General features: G+C 38.5%; 1 protein-coding gene across 18 annotated transcripts in view; it reads left to right on the plus strand.

The window, feature by feature from the left end:
- The window catches only part of PTPRD (protein tyrosine phosphatase receptor type D), a 354,453-nt gene that overhangs the window by 212,259 nt on the left and 121,694 nt on the right, over positions 1 to 20,500 (plus strand). For 14 of the 18 annotated variants that reach the window (XM_064290507.1, XM_023545268.2, XM_064290515.1 and 11 more), the window contains 2 exons: positions 43 to 155; positions 14,619 to 14,716. In XM_064290507.1, the coding sequence (XP_064146577.1) occupies positions 43 to 155; positions 14,619 to 14,716 (211 nt within the window). Of the gene's footprint in view, positions 1 to 42; positions 156 to 7,146; positions 7,153 to 11,267; positions 11,304 to 14,075; positions 14,118 to 14,618; positions 14,717 to 20,500 lie in introns of all 18 variants that reach the window. The other 4 variants (XM_064290506.1, XM_064290514.1, XM_064290517.1 and 1 more) reach the window with 2 other exon arrangements.

Below are 20,500 nucleotides of genomic sequence, written 5' to 3' on the forward strand. Positions count from 1 at the left end.
TTGTTTTTGTTTTATTCTGAAATGTCTGTTTTCTCTCTGTAGGAAGAGGGCAGAGTCTGACTCTAGAAAGAGCAGCATACCAAACAGTAAGGAGGTCCCTTCACACCACCCAACAGACCCTGTGGAACTGAGGCGCCTTAATTTCCAAACACCAGGTAAGAGACACGACTCGTCTTGTCCACCATATAGTCTTTACTGAAAGTTTTATAACCCAACTGATAGTACCTTCAGAGACAAACATATCATTATGTTTTGAGCAATTTTGTTCTCTCTGCTCTTTTATTTTAATACTGTTCAGACTTAACCAAGCAAAGATCTGAAAGAAAATTAAGTTTTTTTGTGCAAATCTGAGATGGAGTAGAGAAGAAAGAGCAATGTAATTCTTCAAGTTTTTGGAGGAAGTACAGTATTTGTGAGAATATTTACTGCTTTTATGGGCTTAATACAGTTTATTATTATGAAATGACACCAATCTGTAGGGAATTCAGTTTCTCATCTTGACGGATGGTTGGATGGATAGATGGGTGGAAGAGTGGGTGGATGGGTCATGCATTCCTTTAGGAAAACATAGATTTGTCCCATATTTTCCTATTTATCAGTGTCTGGTAGTATTCTCAAAGAATGAAACCAAAAGGAGGGAGGAAGGAAGGAAGGAAGGAAAGAAAATGAGGCAACACTTTTTAAAATTTTTTAGTATTACCTGTACCAGATCTCACTGACCAGTTTGGGTCTCTTACTGGGGACCTAGAGTTATTGAGGATAAGAAAGTATGTTTGTTTCTTAAAATAATGACCATAAAGTGCTTCAACACAGAAAAAATACTCCTGCTGAGGAGTGTTTTGTACAATATTGTTAATTCAAACCTAGCTTTACTTTGCTTTTTATCAAATAAATCTTATTTAAACCAAATGGTAAATAAATGAATCATAACGAAAGCTAAAAACATAAAACTGATTGGCACTGGCTTAATACCATATGCTAATAAACAAAGTAAAAATCTGATCTAAGAAGTATTTTAGATTAAACTTTGGTTGTAATATTCTACTCTAAATCATTGACAAGTTTCTTAGCTTTCAAAGTGGGTGTTCTCATTCATAGTATGGTAGACCCCAGATTTATTAAACTACACATTTGCACTGAGTTGTTTTAAATGGGAAATACATGTATATTGTGTTTAGTATATTTTTTTTTACATGTAAGTGTATCCTAGTAACTAGTAACTCTTTGACTGAAGAAAATGTCCATCATTTTTGAAGTATACCTGTACAAATCATGATAAATGTGGTTGGTTGTTCTTATTAATTCTTCCTCAAATGATCTCAGACTTTCTTAAAATTAGTTTTGAAAGCAAAGCTATGTCTTCATCAGCATAAAATTGGAAAGAAAATGATCATGTAGCCAAAATCTCCTATATGCATTTTTTAAAAAGGCTGATAAAGGCAGAATATGAACGTGTATGTACACAATGGTTGAACAAACTTGCACAGCCCTCTGGGATCATTATGATCCCCTGGATACCCCATGTGAAGTAGCCCTTTAATGCTCCATTAGGCTGCTAGATATGGATTGAGTTACTGTAGCAAACATTCCTAGTTCAGCACTTTTAGAAATAGGAGTGACTGCTTCAGGCTGTTACCTAAGCCAAAACCCACTGTCATTGAATAGATTCTGACTCATAGCGATCCCATAGGCTTTCCAAGGTTGTAAACTCTCTGGAATCACACTGCCCCATCTTTCTTGTGGAGGGCTGCTGGTGGTTTTGAACTGCAACCTTTTGGTTAGTAATTGATCATTTTAACCATTGTACCACCAGGACTCCTCAGGCTATAAGCAACCTCTTAACGGTGGACCCAGGCCTTGGAATACTTTTCAGTTTGGCTAGCCCAATGTATAAAACACCAGTTTTCATGGAGTCAACTCCAACTCATGGCGACCCCGTTTGTGTCAGAGTAGCACTGTGCACCATGGGGTTTCAATGACTGATTTTTTGGAAGTATATCTATAGGCTTTTCTTCTGATGTGCGCCTCGGTAGACTCGAGTTTTCAACCTTTTAGTTAGTAGTCAAGCATGTTAACCATTTATACCACCCAGGGGCTCCCAGTATATTTGTTGTTGGTTGTCATTGAGTTGATTCTAACTCATGGCGACCACATATGCACAGAGTAGAACTGTTCATAGAGTTTTCAAGGCTGTGACATTTTGGAAGTAGATTGCTGGGCCTGTATCCTAGGGCGCCTCTGAGTTGGTGTGGACTGGCAACTTTTCAACTTAACCATTTGTGCCATCCAGGAACATCTTAAATCCAAGTTATTTTCAGCTATGTGATTTCTTGCATATCTTGCCTCATTGCCTTTTGGAATAGCAGGGTTATTGGAGAAAGTAATTAAATCTCTCAGTTCCTTGCTGCTCTGCACTGCCATTTCTCCTCTGGCTGCTATGTAAAGTGTCATCTATGCTGAACCACCTTGGTCTTCCAGCAGACACAGAAGCACGGTATAGGGTAGACCAGAAAGGCAAAAGTAGCCCTAAAGAAAAGAGCCAGTGGCAGCGCTACCCCTCATCTTCTGCAGCACCAACAGAGAATGTTTCCAGGTATAAACAGGAAAACTAGATTGGGAACAAAGCAGAAAGGATTATTAGCATAGAACTTGTGACAGCAAGCAAGGGAATAGGAATGCCTTCATCCAAGAGACCGCCATCTTCAAGTACCATATTTTCTGCAAATAACACGCCCACATAAATAACGTGCAGAAATGACGAAATTAAGTAAAACAGTTCTGGCATAGCAAGCTCGTGCAAAAAAGATATAATGCATGTGTTATATGCGTAAAAGTATGGTGCTTTCCACTTTTACAGATAATTTTACAAATATGGCCAAATCCAAGAGTTTTATTGAGTGTAATTTTCCCAATGTATGTGGTCATATTAAATTCATTTATGAAGAGAAACCGCTAAATTTCATCTGGGAGAATGAATGTTACAACTGAACTGACAATCTTTTGTATCACCAGTGACTTTACGAAATTGAAATGGAGGCCTATGCATGTGAAAAGGTATCATTTAATGAAAGTTAGACTTATCTCAAATGGATAATGGGATAAACTCAAATGAATAATGGAATAAAGTGGGCAAAAAGAATAAAGAAGGAGAGAGGGCTAGCAGAAGAGAACAGAAAAGGAGAAATTGTCCTAAGACCCTAGCACTTCTGTTCACTCAGAAAGCAGTGTGTCCTGCCCTTTAGCTCAAGTAAACAATCCACATAAACTTGATTTGTTGACATAATCTATTTGCTTCCCAAGCTCTATTCTGTGGCCTGCTGTCCAGAAAATTTGACCAGTTTACAAAGGAAGTAGACTCAGCTGTTAATGTGAAATTCATAGAAACATCACCATTAGCTTCAGCCAGTATAGACTCCAGCCAGTGGCTATGAATTGCCTTAATTCCTTGTCAGTAACTGAGAGCAAAAGGTGGAATTGTTAAATATAGACAACCCCCCAGTTATGAATGAGATTTGTTCCTAAGTGTATCTTTAAGAATTTATAGATAAGTCAGAACAAGTGCATACATTTATTATTTAGCCTTACTTTAGTGTGAGAAAGGGAGCCCTGGTGGTACAGTGGTTAAGCACTCAGCTGCTAATCAAAAGGTTGGCAGTTTGAATCCACTAGCCGTTTGTTCCATGGGAGGAAGATGTGGCAGTCCACTTCGATAAAGAATTACAACCTTGGAAACTCTACGAGGCAGTTCTACTCTGTCCTGTAGAGTCTCTGTGAGTCAGGATTGCCTCGACAACAATGGGTTTGTTTTTTTTTCTTTTTGGTTTAGTGCAAGAAAAAGACTTGAAGCCTTTTCATTGACATAAAAGCTGCACCTGCAGCAAGTGAAGGTGGTTGTGGTGACAAATTTGTTGTGAGTAGGGGTGGGTCCAGTCTTTTCAAAGTGAGGGCAGATTTACATAATATTAAAGGGCGGCAGGTAAGAGTTATTCCTTAGTTAGGTGTCATAACCTGGGATTTACTGTAACCTCTTTGTGCCTTTTCCTCTTGTTCACAAATAACCAAGAATTTTCTTGACTGATGAGATAAACTGATCCTTTACTAGGTGTTGCACAGCAGGTAATATGACTCTACTTAATTTTTGGATTTTAAGTCCCTCTCATTTCACATATCTGAAATTTACTTTTATATGCTCCATGCCTATGAATGTATAATCCTTTATCTTCAAACATAATAACTTTTGAGCATATTTATTAATTGTATGCAAAAGTAAGTAATAATCTGAGTCATCGCTTTAAAAAAGGGACTTTCTGTGAAATAAGAAACCTGTGATATATGTAACCAGTCCCTAGCACAGAACTTGTTCATGAAGGCAAATTGATTTCCACTTCTGATGGATCCATTGAGGATGGTAAAATGGCAAACAAGCAATCCTATTTGAAATTCGGGAGGCAAGGTAGAGAAAGCACACTGCTAAGTTCACAGATTCTATAAATTCTGCCTCCCTCAAAAAAGATCATCTTGTGAATGAAATACCTATTTTACATTTTAAGTTATTTATTCTTGTTGAAGCCTACTTAAGGAATCAGCTCCACCCTGCCAATGCTGCCTCACATTCAAAAGGTATTTGAAATACACAATACAGACTTTATATAAATACAGTATTCTCACAGCTTCAGTGTTGTAAAGAACTTAACTTTTATCTCTGGTACCACAGACAAACCTATTTCTGGGTGAGAAGTTCAGATCTCTGTCCACTCTTACTCAGCTAAGACACAGAGGGAAGACACAGAAACCTGGTGATTTCAGTGTGACCATCTCTGTGAGGTTGGGTGGGGGCTGGGAAGGAACGTTGTTTTTGCCCACGTTCAAAGTCTTGGATGAGACTATTGGTGGACAATGTGTTCAGCCATCTGAACAGGTTGGGGAAGGCTCATACTTTAATAGGTGAAAGCAGGCATCTGTGCTGGGAGGTGTTCTCCATGAATACTGTATATCTGTCTTAGTAAGGTTCTGACAGCAAACCTGAACCACCTAGTCTCTTAATGGAATAGAGGTTTACAACCATAAGTCATCAAATTACTGATGTATGGGATCAGTCAAAACTAATGTGAAATATGCCATCTTAATTTACTAGAGTTATTAATTGCTGAGCAAGTTTTACAAGTCGTTAAGATCTGTGGAAGAAGGGATTAAAATAAATATTGACTTATGAAAGATTCTTTTAAAAGAAACCTCTGTTAAGCTTTATACATCTTTGTGGACGGCAGAAACATGGATGGATAGATGGGTCGGTTGGAGGGAAGGAAGGAAAAAAGATAGATATACGTATACATAAAATTTACTTTTTTAACATTTAACTGTATAAGAATAAACTTTTTCCCAAGGCAGTATATTTGATTTTATCTCCCTTTTAACAGTTGATGGTATTGATGGCATTCTGTTCTTAGATACCACAGAATGTACTGAATCACCCATTTAATGATGAAGGCTAAGTTATTTGCCATGTGTTGCAATTGCAAATAATGCTTTAGTGAACAGTACTGACCCTAGAACTTCTCACATCCGTGATACTATTTCTGAATGTTAGGTACCTGGGAATATGGTTGCAGGGCCCTAGGGTAGGTGTCTTAGTCATCTTGTGATGCTATAACAGAAATACCACAAGTGGATGACTTTAACAAAGAGAAGTTTATTCCCTCACAGTAAAGTAGGCTAAAAGTCCAAATTCAGGGCGTCAGCTTCAGGGGAAGCTTGTTTCTCGCTGTCAGCCTTCTCATCAGTCTTCCCCTGGATTAGCCTCTTCTCCATGCAGTGACCCCGGGTCCAAAGGACAGGCTCTGCTCCCAGCACTGCTGTCTTGGTGGTATGAGCTCCCCCTGTCTCTCTGCTCACTTCTGTCTTTTATATCTCAAGAGGTTGCCTCAAGACACAATCCAACCTTATAGACTGAGTCCTGCCTCGCTAAGGCAACTGCCACCCATCCTCCCTCATTAACATCATAGAGGCAGGATTTACAACATATAGGAAAGTCACACAATACCAGGAATCATGGCCCAGCCAAATTGATGCACATATTTTAGGGGGACATAATTCAACCCATGACAGTAGGCATATTTACCATTTTGATAGAGATTGCCACTTCCAGATTTGTTGAAATATCATAAAAAGCCTTTCCTTATACTATAAACCTCCAGCCCATAGTCTCCAAAACTAGACAGAATAACTAAGATAAATATAAAATTGTCAAAAGATGGTGATGTATAAGGAAAAAAAAAAAAGTTACTGAAATGTGTTCATATTTTATTTCTAATTTTGTCCAATAAAACAAATTTAGAAGTTCGGCATCTTAGAGAAATAAATTTTCCTTCTAAAAAAGATTTTCTAGAACATGTAATTAATAGTATCATATGGTCACTACCTTTCTCTGTACTTGCAAACCTTCTTCTCCCAGTATCTTCTGTCCCTGCTCAAATGTAGCACCTCCCCCCACCCAAAAAAGAAAAAAAAAACCTTTCAAAACAAAACTATTATGCTTATACTTGCACCTTTTAGGAAAAGAGAGATTTTAAAAATTGATGATCAGATGTTTCACCATGAGGACCTCGCTTTCATTCTGTGGATGACCTTAATATGTTTTACCCTAAAGCATACATGGATGGTAGGTGATTGATGGTCTGTGAAAAACAAATACTAACTTGTAAAAAGTGAACGTATCAGAAATCGCAGTTTCAGCAGCTGAAATGTCTTCTCAGCATCTGAATGGGCTTTGAAAGCTCTTAGGGCATCTCTTCAGATCCATCAGTACTATTAACTGGATTGATGCTTACAAGATCCATTTTTATATAAACTTTCTTTTTATCTTGATAACTCATTTTGGATTGTAAGAAACTTGGGCACATAACCTGGGTTGAAAACACCGGATAGGATCTTTGCATTTTTTATTTTGAAAGCCCCGATTCATTGAATCTAAATGATATATTTACTATATAAAGGAACATGGTTTGTTCAAATTCTGCATTTTGAGAAATACTACATGAATGAATTTGAATTATGCCAGTCCAGTGTTTACCTGAAAAAGCAGCACTTAATGATGACCCTGAAGGCAGTGGTGGTTCAGTGGTAGAATTCTTGCCTTGCAGGCAGGAGACTCGGGTTTGATTCCTAGCGAGTGCAGTTACCAACCGTCTGTCACCAGAGGTTTGTGTGTTTCCATAATGCTGAACAGGTTTCAGTGGAGCTTCCAGACTAAGACAAACTAAGAGAAAAGGTCTGGCAGCCTGCTTCCAAAACATCATCCAGTGAGAACCCTATGGATTACAGCAGTTCAATCCCATTGTGCGTGGCATGGGGTCCACATGAGTCAGGGGCCAAATCATGGTAGTTAACAACAACAACAATGATCCCAGTCATGGAGTAAGTCAGTTACTATTATTGTTTTACCAAGGAGGGATTGTTATTGTTGTTAGGTGCCTTCACATCAGTTCTGACTCATGGCAACCCTATAAGATAGAGTAGAACCGCCCCATAGGGTTTCCAAGGAGCGGCTGGTAGATTTGAACTTCTGACCTTTATGGTTAGCAACTGAGCTCTTAACCACTGTGCCACCAGGGCTCTAAGAAGGAAAGAATTGTTCTTTACAAATCAGTGTTCTCTTTTATCTTTAATTCATCACTGGTTTGAGTGACAAATTGTAAACATAGCCAAGTATTTGTATTTTATTCGGGGTATTCTAAATGGGGCATAAATTATGTTAAAATCTAACATATTTAATAAAGTTTCTCAGTATGACTTAAAGTACACCTTCGACAAGTCTGTAGTCATTGATGAAGAAATTTCTTACTTTCCATGACCACGAGCTGTTCTTCAGCCTGTGTCACAAATTATTAGAAAGGAAAACCATGACGAGAATAAAACTGCATTATTACACACACACAGATGTAGTAGCAGAAAAGCCTTTTAAAAGATGTTCCACCGCTATTAATCACCTGAAAACCTCTATTTAGCAAAGAGCTGTTGTGTTGTAAAAAACTGGCCTGTTATGTTAGCACTTCATTGTTGTTGTTAGGTGCTGTCTAGTCAGTTCCAACTCATAGAGACCCTATGCACAACAGAACGAAACACTGCCCAGCCATGGCCATCCTTACAATCGTTGTTGTGTTCGAGCTCATTTCATGCAAGATTTAAAAAAATGTACTTAAAAAGCCAAATATTTGAGGAGGGATCACAGCAGAGGGTCTTGGACAGAGCTGAAGAAAAATGTAGAACAAAATTCTAAATTATACACACACAAAAAAAAAAAACAAGACCAGACTTACTGGTCTGACAGATACTGGAGAAACCCCAAGAATATGGCCCCTAGACACCCTCATAGTTCAGTATTAAAATCACTCCTGAGGTTTACCCTTCAACCAAAGATTGGAGAAGCCCATAAAACAAAAAGAGACTAAATGGGCACACCAGCCCAGGGACAAGGACAAGAAGGCAGGAGAGGACAGGAAAAGTGGTAATGGGGAGCCCAAGGTCAAGAAGGTAAGAGTGTTGACATGTCATAGGATTGGCAACCAGTGTCACAAAACAATATGCGTATTAATTGTTTAATGAAACACTTATTCTGTAAACCTTTATCAAAAGTAAAATAAAAAAAATTTTTTAAGTAAAAGAAAATAAATATTGTACCCACCATATGTAATAATAATAAAAAAAGGTATTTAACAAACATTTTCCTGTGGATAATAAAATCATTTAAAACATACTGTTAATAAGGTTACTGACTTAGTGTGACAGAATGTTTGAAAGGAAAACACCGTAAATTAGTTGTCTTTTTTTTTTTTTAATCTTCTGCCAAATAACACTGAGGTCTTTAATATTTTAAATTGGTATCTTTAGTTCATGTTTTCATGAAAACTCACAATGTTTTGGAAAGAAGTAACTGGAAAGCACAGTCATATATTTGTGTGTCCTTCAGTTCTTCCCCACAACCAGCACAGACATACCTTCTACTGAAGCTATAACATTTTTAACACGTTTTCTGAGGATGCTTGATGGTCTCTGTGTTACTATGGAGAGCACAGGTAGACTTAAAAGTCCCATCTTTATATCCATGTCACCACTCTTCCAGGGCTGTTCCATGGTTTGAGAGACAGCATGGGATAATTAGGCACACGCTAAATGGAGAGGGTCAAGGTATGAGATCAGATCCCCTATGTCGCCACCATTTTGCTGACTCCGAAGGCTTTGACCAAGTCATTTAGTCCTGTTGAGCATCGTTTTCCTAACTGGTACAATTAGAAGAGCTGGAATGAGTGTAGAGTGGATGGACACACAGGGGGTTGAACTATGTGAGGCACCGGTGTGAAGCTCAGTGTCTACCCTTTGCCTTGTGGATACAGGCACCCAGTAGATCACTCTCAACGTTCTTTGATTTAATTCACAAGAAAGACAGAAGATTTTGTTTTTTTAAAACAGTAGTCACAAGCTGGTGGGCCAAAGGTGGCCTGTAAGTTTTTTTGCTTGATAGCCACTGAGTTTCAGCAAAATCTGAGTCAATGTTGAAAACTGAGGAGACATCATATAAAAATCTAGATTTTTAGTTGCTATAGAAAGAAAACCCTGGTTGCATAGTGGTTAAGTGCTATGGCTGCTAACCAAAAGGTAGGCAATTTGAATCCGCCGGGCACTCCTTGGAAACTGTGGGGCAGTTCTACTCTGTCCTATAGGGCCATTGAGTTGGAGTCGACTCAACAGCACTGGGTTTGGTTTTTGTTTTTGTTTTTTTTATTATTACTGAAAGCCTAAAAAGTCTAACCCCATTGGCTCTACATTCTTATTTGGCAACCATCTACTGGAGCTGAGTAGCTTTGTCCTCCTCAGAAGTTCTCCATAACCCAGAAGTGACCCTGACATTCAGGCAGAGTGTTAGTTGCTATTCGTCTCGCACTTAGTGTTATTTTTCTTATAGTAGAGAAATAATTTCTATTCCCTAAACCTCATCACAAGTGGAGATATGAAAGGGCAGCCCCAGAGGCTGTTTATTTCAAGGAATTGGGGATGAGTACATTTCTTTGTGAATGCGTTTACCATACGGTATCGGGCCATCTTCAGTCTTACTCATCTGACCTCGTCAGGCATTGGAGACTTTGCCCCTGCTTTAGAATTTCCTAATTGCCATTCTGGAAATAAGTATAGTAGAAAGACCCTAAACCTGCTTGTTAAGATTTTGTTATTCACTAAGTGGGCCAAGGTATACAAGTCATTTGACTTTTGACTTCGGAGTCTTCTTGTATAAAATGAAAATGATGGACTTAATCATAGGGTCGCTATAAGTCCGAATTGACCCAACGGCAGTGGGTTTGGTTTGGTTTAGGATACCTCTCAGCTTAAAATGCCATGATTTAAAAGTTACACTTCTTGTAAGGAAGCCATGGTGACATTGCTATCACAAATATGTACCCTATTAAAAGTACCATCATGTTTTTTTTTTCTTCCAAACTGACGCATCAGTCATTTTTCGTGTTGATACTGTACATTGTGAATATCATGGCTCCAAAACGAAAACTCAGCCCAGATTCAGTACGTGCCTTTGAAATGCATTTATGTTATGCATTTGTAGCTTTGAGGTGAGGAGGATGACGGGGCGAGTCCTCATCAGTTGTAAACTGTGCTTCAAGTTCTCTGCTGCTAATAATGACTAAAGTACTAAAGCTTGCTACTGGGAAGTCAGAGGGGACTCACAGGTGTCTGCAGGGACATGGCTGATCTCGTTCTTATAAATCCTGATATGATTTTTTAATAGAAAAAAATAAATGAAGTTATAGGCACCCAACAATGAATTCCCATAGGCACTGTCTTAGTTCCATAGTGCAGCCATAACAAAAAAATGCCACAAATCAGTGGCTTTAGAGAAAAGAAATGTATTGTTTCAAAGCACAGTTTTGGAGCTAGAAGTCCAAATCAAGGCATTGGCTCTGTGGGAGGGTCACCCCTTGTTGGTAGCCCTGGGCATTCCTTGCTTCATTGACAGTTCCTCACATGGTCCCTTCCCCCTGTGTGTGTGTGTCTGTCTATTCTGCTCCTTTTTATAAAACACCACTGAAAAGCGATTAGGGTTAGCACCCACCCTACTCCCTATGTTGCCTCATTAACACAACAAAAAGCCCTATTTGCAAACAGGATCATATTAAAATTAACAAGTATGTATTTAAGACTTCAACATAACTTTTTGGAGACAATAGTCAATCCGTACAGGCACTGAGAACATCGCTGTGGAGCTTTAAAAGTACCGATGCCAGGCTTTCACACCCAGAGTTTCTAAATTAATTGTTCTGGTGTGAATCCTGGAAAGAAGGAATTTTAAAAGCTCATCAGATGATCCTTTATGTGAAAATGAAGATGTCTACTGATGTCTACTGGTCTACTCCAAATTGATGGTAACAGTCAAAACCAACCTTGGTTGGTGCACTGTGGCTAACAGCCAGGTTAGCAGCCAAAAGACTGAAAAGATACTACATTGAGGTGAACTTCATAGTTTTCTTTGTGTCTGTTTTTCATTAAGAATGTAGTATAACTTCATTATATCAGATCAATTTTTTTCGATATTGGGGAAGCACCTAAGAGTATTTTGATCTTTGATAACTACTTATATGAACTAAAGACCTTCATGTTAGAGGATTTTCATCTCAGGTTATCTTTAGCATAATTTTTATGTTAATGTCTATCCTTCAAATATATAACGTGAGAATATATTGTACTTTTTGCTTAGCTAAAGAATATAATATTAGACTTAAATAATCCTAAAAGTAGATAATTCATCTGTATCGTAGTTTTCTATTTTGCGAAAAATAAAAGCTTCCAGCCCTCAAGGAAAAGGTACAATAACTTTTGGAACTCTTACATGTGAATCAAGTCCAATGATACCCTTCTTTGTTGTTCCATATGTTCAGAAATCCTATATGTGCTTGAAGTGAAAGAAGTATAAAGAAGGAAGTGACTCCCGAATATATCTGACTCTACCCTATTATTTTCCAGATAAAGAAATTTTAGTCTTTGATAGCAGAAGTGATTTGTCCATATCAGTAAATGATAGAATCAGAGGTAGAACTCATATCCAATATGTTTCTGCTGTGACAATGGATTTCGACAAGTTCTCCTCCCTTTGTATGAAATATCCATTCTGCCATTTTTATTTGTCCTAGAACTTTTGTGCCAATATGGTCCATATTGTCAAGTCCTCAGTAACGATGCTTTGATGCCATGGTATCTTTCTGTGCAATACATATATGTTCTGATTTAGAATGTAATGAATCACTGCAGGTTTGCTTGGATTTCTCTGTTAATTCGCTTTCCAAGTAATACTTCCAGACCATGTGCCAGTGCATGCAAAAGTGAATATTTTGATCGCATCTTTGGTTGATTATTATGGTCTTCTACTGCTGTTTTACTAATACTTTTCCCATCTCCAACTGGCTTTACTTTTTGCAGCTTTGAGCAGTAATTCAGTCCCCTACGCCTCCCTGATTGGCTCTGTGTCCTCCCTCTCTAGCCAAACCACCACTCAGTCCATATATGATAATAACTCTCTCCCACGATTCGCTCGAAAAGGTCTAAACATCTTTGTCTGTATTATTTTCTCTGTTAAAGCACTGTAATGAATGTCCACATCAGTCCCTTTCCATTCCTCCATAAGTCTAGAGTCTCTTGTGCCTTTGCGTTTCTTTTTACTGGGGGTGCCTCATCTGGATAAGATCACTTTATCAGATTGCTGTCACCCACCCACTCCTTCCACAGAATGTAAATTAGTTCAATTCTGCCATCTACGTGGAAAAGTTCCAGAAATGGGCTCCAAATTTTTTTTTTCCGAATGCATAATTATATCAGCCACAAAGAGCTTCTACCACCAAGCCCACTCATTTTTTACTGGATCTTCCATTAAGATTTTATCTGACTGGAAGCAGACCTTCATAGCTATGAAGACTAAAACATCACAGTTCACAGCACTGCGCTAAAGCGATAATCTGGGAGAAGCAAAGTGGTTTTCTACTTTACTTTCCAGGACCATGGATAATTTGGCATTTGAGATAGAGGAAATTGCTGGGTGACTTTTAATAATGGCACAATATCTAAAATGCCCATAAAGTAAGCCCGTGGTCCTGTTGACTTAATAGCGACTCCACAGCCTAACACCCTCCAAAGAGTCACAGGAACAAAGGAACGTCAACATGGCTTCCAGTTTGAGCCCCTCCCTCATTCTTTCCTTTTTCTCTTCTTTACATCAAAGGCTTCTGTGGGGGCTTGCTAGTTCTAGCCAGCTGGACTTTGTGTCTGCAAAACATGAGTCAGCAATGCTCTCTCATGGAACTCTTGCAAAATTAATAAAAAATAATAAATAGTAAAAAGAAATAAAGTGCAAATCACATGAAAAGTAAGAAAAGATTAGAAAGACACAGGAGTCACCAAAATTGAACTGTGGATTATTTTTGACAGAACCTGTGAAGCTGTTGTGTCTTCAGCTGGAGAACTGAACTAAGATGCACCCCGCTAACCCCCACACCCTGTCACTACTTTCTTTTTCCACCCCTTTCCCTCCACCTCCTTTCACCACATGCGCATTCTCCTGCATTCATTTCCCATTTGTGGACAAAGATGTTTACACCTGAAGTAGATTGTAGGTTTGCTGGGGGTTGAATAATGGGGACGTGAGGCAAAACACCACCAAGTTGTTTGTGTGGCCATTTCTCAATGTCCAGAAGAAGGCCACAACCCCAACCTCTACAATCTGCTACTAGTGGAAACATTTTTGAAACTCAGTTTGGTGTCTGGTTTTTGTCGTCGGTGATTATTGTTGATGAGCTGTGATGCATGTTCCTCTTTGTGTCCATAGTTGCATGTGAGTGTTGGTCACCTTCAGGTCTCGTGAAATATTAAAGAGATCTTAGTCTAGTCACAATGTGTAGTGAATCCTGTAAGACCTTGCAGTGTTTTTATTAGCCCTTCAAAAAAGTCCATCAGGCTACCATTTTTTTTTTTTTTTAATAAATTTGTTCTGTTTTATTTTATTTACACCACCATTTCCTTTGCAGGTTCAGATGATTCCGGTTACCGTGGTAACCTTCATTCTTCAAGTTAGTTTCCCTTGATCATGCATAAGTCACTTTATGTTTCCTATCAAGCTACTACTCTTTCCCCTTTAGGCCTTTCTCAATGTCTGTTTTCTGAGTTCACTTTACACCATTTAATTCCACACAATTTCCATTTCACACAGAGCAGGGGAAGGAGTTTGAAATGACACAACAGTCATTACTCAAAGCAGAAGTTGACATCAAGCCTTGACAGCCTCCTCCACTAGCTAACCTCAGTGATTCCTAGCACAATAATGCTTTCTCCGACACTAGGAGTGTTAGTTTGGGGATTATGCTTGGTGACTTTTCATTTGGCTACAAACCCATCCTTCCAGAGCATGCACTGCTTTGAGTAACCAAACTATCTGCCTGCTTCCTCACATTAAACATCTTTACTACTCATACGTTTTCAGGCCATTTCTAACTATTGTGTTCTCTATATTTTGGAAGAGTTAACATTGTTTTCATGTGTTTTCAAATGTGTCCGTTCTTTCCTGTTCATAGGTATGGCTAGCCACCCTCCAATACCTGTCTTGGAACTTGCAGATCACATTGAAAGGTTGAAAGCGAATGACAACTTGAAGTTTTCCCAGGAATATGAGGTAATTCAGTGTGCTTATTCTTTTTTTTTTTTTAATTGTACTTTAGATGAACGTTTATAGGGCAAATTAGTTTCTCATTAAACCATTAATATGCATATTGTTTTGTGAAATTGGTGGCCAACCCCATGACGTGTCAACACTCTCCCCTTCAAGACCTTGGGTTCCCCACCACCAGCTTTCCTGTTCCCTCCTGCCTTCTAGTCCTTGCCCCTGGACTGGTGTGTCCAGTTAGTCTCTTTTTGTTTTGTGGGCCTGTCTAACCTTTGGCTGAAGGGTGAACCTCAGGAGTGACTTCAGTACTGAGTTAAAAGGTATTGGGGGGCCATATTCTTGGGGTTTCTCCAGTCTCTGTCAGACCAGTAAGTCTGGTCTTTTTTTGTGATTGATGTGCTATTCTTGATGGTAATTTCAAGAGTTGCCCTCTCCTTTTTGACCATTCTTGAAGATTAACTTAATCAGTCCTTTTTTCTTTAAACATGACCCAGAATTGGGTATAAAAAATTATGCTGAATAGTCAACTTAAAAGTGTCTGTTCAATAAATATAGTACTTACAGTTTTAAGAGTTGTTGAATATTCTACATTTTCTCAATGTTATTTAATGAGGTCGATTTATTTTTTGTGGTTTTAAGTTTAAGAATATGCTGACTTTATAACCTTCGTAGTATACCAAATTGGTGCCACATGTACTGGTTCACAGGTGAGAATCTTCATTGTAAAAAGAGAGATCTCAGAGATACTCTGTCCTATAGGGTCACTATGAGTCAGAATCAACCTGATGGCAACAGGTTTGGGTATTTTTGTTTTTAAAGTATTCCAAGAAAGTTCCCTGTTTTTGGAGGAATGGTGAACTCAACTGTATCTTAAAATACAAGAATCCTTAAGGAGGATCTATGTAAACTCTTAATGATGGTGATTAATAAGTCTGTGTGTGTGTGTGTGTGTGTGTGTGTATTTTGATATTGTGGCATTTATGAAGCAGAAAGTTGTAAGACCGGATATTTTTGGTATTCTCTAGCAACAGGGATCCATAGTGAAGCCAATTCATGAATTTTCAATGACCAGATCTTTATTATTCTTGTAATCCAGTTTAATTTAGCATAAGATTAAAATGTACATCTGAAATCTTACAGGTTTATCAAACAATAAAAGCTGTAGGGCGCCTCAACCCAAATTCTACTGTAAAGGGCTTCTGTTGGTTTATTTAATGGGACTCTTAAAACCCATTGTTTGACCTCTCTGATGTACCAGCTTTAAGAAGGGGAGGTTGGACTAGATGACCTCAGTCCCAACCAGTTGTAACATCTGCCTTGTAAAGTTCTTTAATAATGACTAAGGGGAACCCCAAGTTCAAGTGTTCAGAGGGGTGACACATATAGGAAGCTCCATATAAGATAATATGGAGCTGTGGGGCCCTTGGCAATTTGTATGTCTGGATGACCTTCTGAAAATCTTCAAATATTCACATTTAGATTATTGTAAATTACTATGGCGATGAAACAAATCAAATCTGTGGCCCTGTGCACACCCACCCTTAGGAGCTAGACAGACAGCCTTTTATCGAATTGGCATGTTCCAATGCCTTTGTCAGATATGTGATAGAACACAAAAGAGGCTTGGCTCCTGTATTCTCTTATTGGTTAAGTTATGTTTTCCTTTATTCTCTTTCAAACATTCACAAGAACATTTTCAAGTTTGTGAAGTTCACATTGGATTGGGAATTGGCTTCTTTTCTTATTTTTTCACTGTTCTTCCTCTTGATCTTAATAAACCAAACCAAACCTGTATGACTGCCCCATAGGATTTCCAAGGAGTGGTTGGTGGATTTGAACTACCGACCTTTTGGGTAGGAGCCAAACTCTTAACCACTGTCCCACCAGGGCCCCTTTGATCTTAATGGCTCTTCCTAAATTATGTAGTATCTTTTAAAATAGTTTCTGTAGTTTCTGGTTTGAGGCTTGAGGTTGCAGGTTGAATTTTAGAAGAGACAATAAGGCATACGATGAATGCCACCTGGGGCATCATCAACTACTCTTAGTTTAAGTGTCACTTTTTACCAACTGGATCCTTGGTGGTGCAGTGATTAAGAGCCAAATCTGTTAACCAAGAGGTTGGCAGTTTGAATCCACCAGCCGCTCCTTGGAAACCCTATGGGACAGTTCTACTCTGTCCTGTAGGGTCGCTATGAGTCGGAATGGACTGGACAGCAACGGGTTTGGGTTTTTGTTTTCTTTTGTTTTCACCGACCAGATAGGTTTCGCTTTCCCAGCCTGCTTTTTGTTACTAGTATTGTCACAATTCTTATTATTATTTGTTATGTGATATTTTCTTCATTGCCTTGCTAGTAAACCTTTAATTCACTCTCCAGTAGTATAACTTTGAACCATATTTGCATCACTCAAACAGTCACTGAATGAAGAAATCTCAGTTGTATATAATAAATGGCCTACTTAAAATATGAAATTTCTCAAGAAATGCTACATGAAAATACTCTAATGATATTCATTTAGCCATTAGATCAGAAGCACTTCTTGAAAGTAGTTATGAATGGCATGCTGGTGAGGCTTGCGTTAAAAACTCCCCCAGTAGCCGTTGACATGATAACCCACACTGACTCTTAATCATTTATCATGGCCATCATCTGTGATTAAAGCCCCCTAGGCATGAATTGACTCTACTGTGCCTTAAAAGCCGTGAAGGAGATATTTAAGTATTGTATTCATCTGTGATAACAAGATTAAGGCCTCTACTTAATATTCTAGGCCACAAAGCAGCCCTTTGAAGATTTTCAGTTTCTAGTTACTACCTTCCATATCCAGAGAAAGTCCTGGCAATCTACCTCCAAAAGCTCAACTATTAAAAATTGTGTGGAGGGCCCTGAAATAATGTTAATGGGGGTGGAATGATTGGGAAAAGGATAGCTAGCCATCGTGGTTACACAATACGATGAATGTAATCAATGTCGCTGATTTATACATGTAAGAATTGTTGAATTGGCAAATGTTTTAGTTGTGTATATTTTTACCATAATAAAAAAAGGAAACCCTATGAAGCATAGTTCTACTCTGATACACATGGGGTTACCAACAGTCAGAATCAAATTGAAGGCAACTAGTTATTTTCATATGAACTGGAATCTATTTTTCTTATTCTTAGCAGAGAAAGTGGAGAAAAGAAGACTTCTATTACTTTCAAACACCTAATTATTTCAACATAATCTCTAAGAATTAATGTTCACTCAGCACAAAGTTTAATTTGTCACTCTGATTCTAAGACTAAAACAGAGGTCAATGACATGAACACTATTTGTGCTGATCCTGAGGTCAGAGTAGGAGGAAATGGGTCTAAATTGTAGCCCAGTGTTATTAGATCATACAAGAGACCTTTACTGTAAAGGAAATTAGACTCAGACATTGGATTCAATGACAACTCAAAAAAGAAAACTGATAAATCAGTGTAACCCTCATCTCTGAAGATCTTTACAACAATTGTAGATGTCCATCAACTGGTGTGAGAAAGCAAAGTCCTACTAAAATTTAAATAGTCAGAATTTGAGGATGGTGTCCAGACTGCAGAGAATAAAAATTCTCCCTGAAAGTTGGTGTGGCTGTCAAAGTCAGTGCATCAGCCTGGGGAATCTTTAGACTAAATCAGAATAACATGTTTGACGTGCTTTTGATGCATAAACCATCAGTTAACGTTCAGTTGATTCCGATTCATGGTGCCCCATCTGTGTCAGAGTAGAACTGTGCTCTCTAGGGTTTCCAATGGCTGATTTTTCAGAAGTAGATTGCCAGACTTTTCTTCTGAGGTGCCCCCAGGTCTTGCCAAATATAGTGTAAAGATCTCAATCTTTAAAGTGCTTAAGAATCATTTGGAAGTCTGTTTAAATGCATATTTCCAGGCCCACCTCCAGAAATGCTGGTTTGGTAGGTTAACAGTAGTATCCAGGAATCTCCATTTTAAAAATCTACTTCAGGTGACTTTGATGCAGGTGGTCTGAAGTCTTCACCTTGAGAAATATCATTGATTTAGGATAAGGCATTATAGAGCTGAGAATATCATTGATTTAGGGTAAGGCATTATACAGCATGCTTCCCTGATCTCCAGCTCACCGTTTTCTGAGATGGCAAATAAACCAGTATATTAGATATTCATTCGAACAGTCATCATTATCGGTATCATAATCAAACATAATTTATATTAGATTGTGCTCACTAGAGTTGAGGAATACAAAAAATAGGGTTTCATTTATTACAGAACCACAGGCTAACAATACCCCCATGCCTCAAGGACTGTCACCTGAAATGAGAAAGTTGAGGAGATTTCCTGAAATTCTGTCTGGCACGCTTTGCTTCTGCTTTTCTCTGAACTGGTTTCATTCTCCCTCCCCCCCGGCCCCCAACCATGCAGACCAGCTTCTTCTGTTTCTCCCACTCACACACAGAAAACATGACTTCTGATCATGATTTTCATCTACAGACAGGCCCCCTAGAGAGCGACGAAATTTTTCTCTCCAGTCAGGTTCTAAATGCCAGTGAGTGAACTTTGAACTTCAAGTGACTCAGTTTGTTGTAGGGGCACTCATTAGGACGTAGATGTAGCAGCCCACCCATATAGATCTGGAGCCATCTTTGGATTGCAGAGGAATGTTACCATGCAAGGGGCTCCTTAGCTGGGAAGACAACCCAATAGTTGTCTGCCACCCTACTATAGAAAATGACTATGCTGAGTGCTGAGATGAATATAGGAGTTATAAGAAATCTATACTTCTAGGAAGTCTAGTTGGCAAAAACAGATACATACATTCAAAAGTAATAACAATAGCAAGAGGAAGGTGACCAAGGACCAAGTCCTGAGTGCTAATGGAATATTACAGGGTGAAGTTCAGAGTGAGATGGACAACTGGGAAAGGTGTTAAGAAAAGGTGGCACTTTGGGTGGTACTAGAAAGAAGTGAAGAGCACTTTGTCAAGGGAAGCATCAAAGGCACAGAGGAGACAGATGGTCTGGTATTTTATACTCCAAGTGTAGGCCTATAGACCAACAGCATTGGAATCACCCAGGAGCTTGTTAGAAATGCAGAATTAGAGACCCTATCCCAGGCCCACCAAATCAGAACTTGCCTTTTGACAAGATCTCCAAGTGATTTGTTTGCATAATAAGTCTATTTGGAGAAAGCACTAGGTAGACCAGTTATGGAAATATTTATCTTTTTTAATGGTAAGAAGTGGGGTGAGATGAAGTTGGACAGGTAAGGAGGTACAAAAATTATAATGCCCTGTCAGTCCCAGACTCAACAGTGCCAAGTGTAGGATGCTCAAATGGTGGAAAGGGCATGGGCCTTGGACCCAGATAAATTTGTAGTTTACCTTGACCACTGTGTGTGGCTATAGCCCTGGACAATTATATAGCTCTATGAGTTTCTCATCTGTAAAATGTGCCTCTATGAGTTTCTCATCTGTAAAATGTGCCTCTATGAGTTTCTCATCTGTAAAATGTGCCTCTATGAGACTTAGGAAATGTGTGTACAAGTATATATATATCTCAGCATAAATATACTATATGTTGTAGGGGGCTCAATAAATGGTAGCTAAAAAAAAAAAAAAAATTTTTTTAAAAGGTTAGAGTATTTTTATAGAGAAAACCACTGAAAGGTTTTTATATAAGGGTAATTATGCTCATTTATTAATATTCACCAAGCTCCTACCATGCTTGCCCTCAGGTAGCTTACCCTCTCATCGAACAGAAAATAATGTCAATGAAAAGTTAAAATATAATCAATCC

Source organism: Loxodonta africana, chromosome 9, assembly GCF_030014295.1.
Source record: "Loxodonta africana isolate mLoxAfr1 chromosome 9, mLoxAfr1.hap2, whole genome shotgun sequence".
NCBI classification, from domain to species: Eukaryota; Metazoa; Chordata; class Mammalia; order Proboscidea; family Elephantidae; genus Loxodonta; species Loxodonta africana.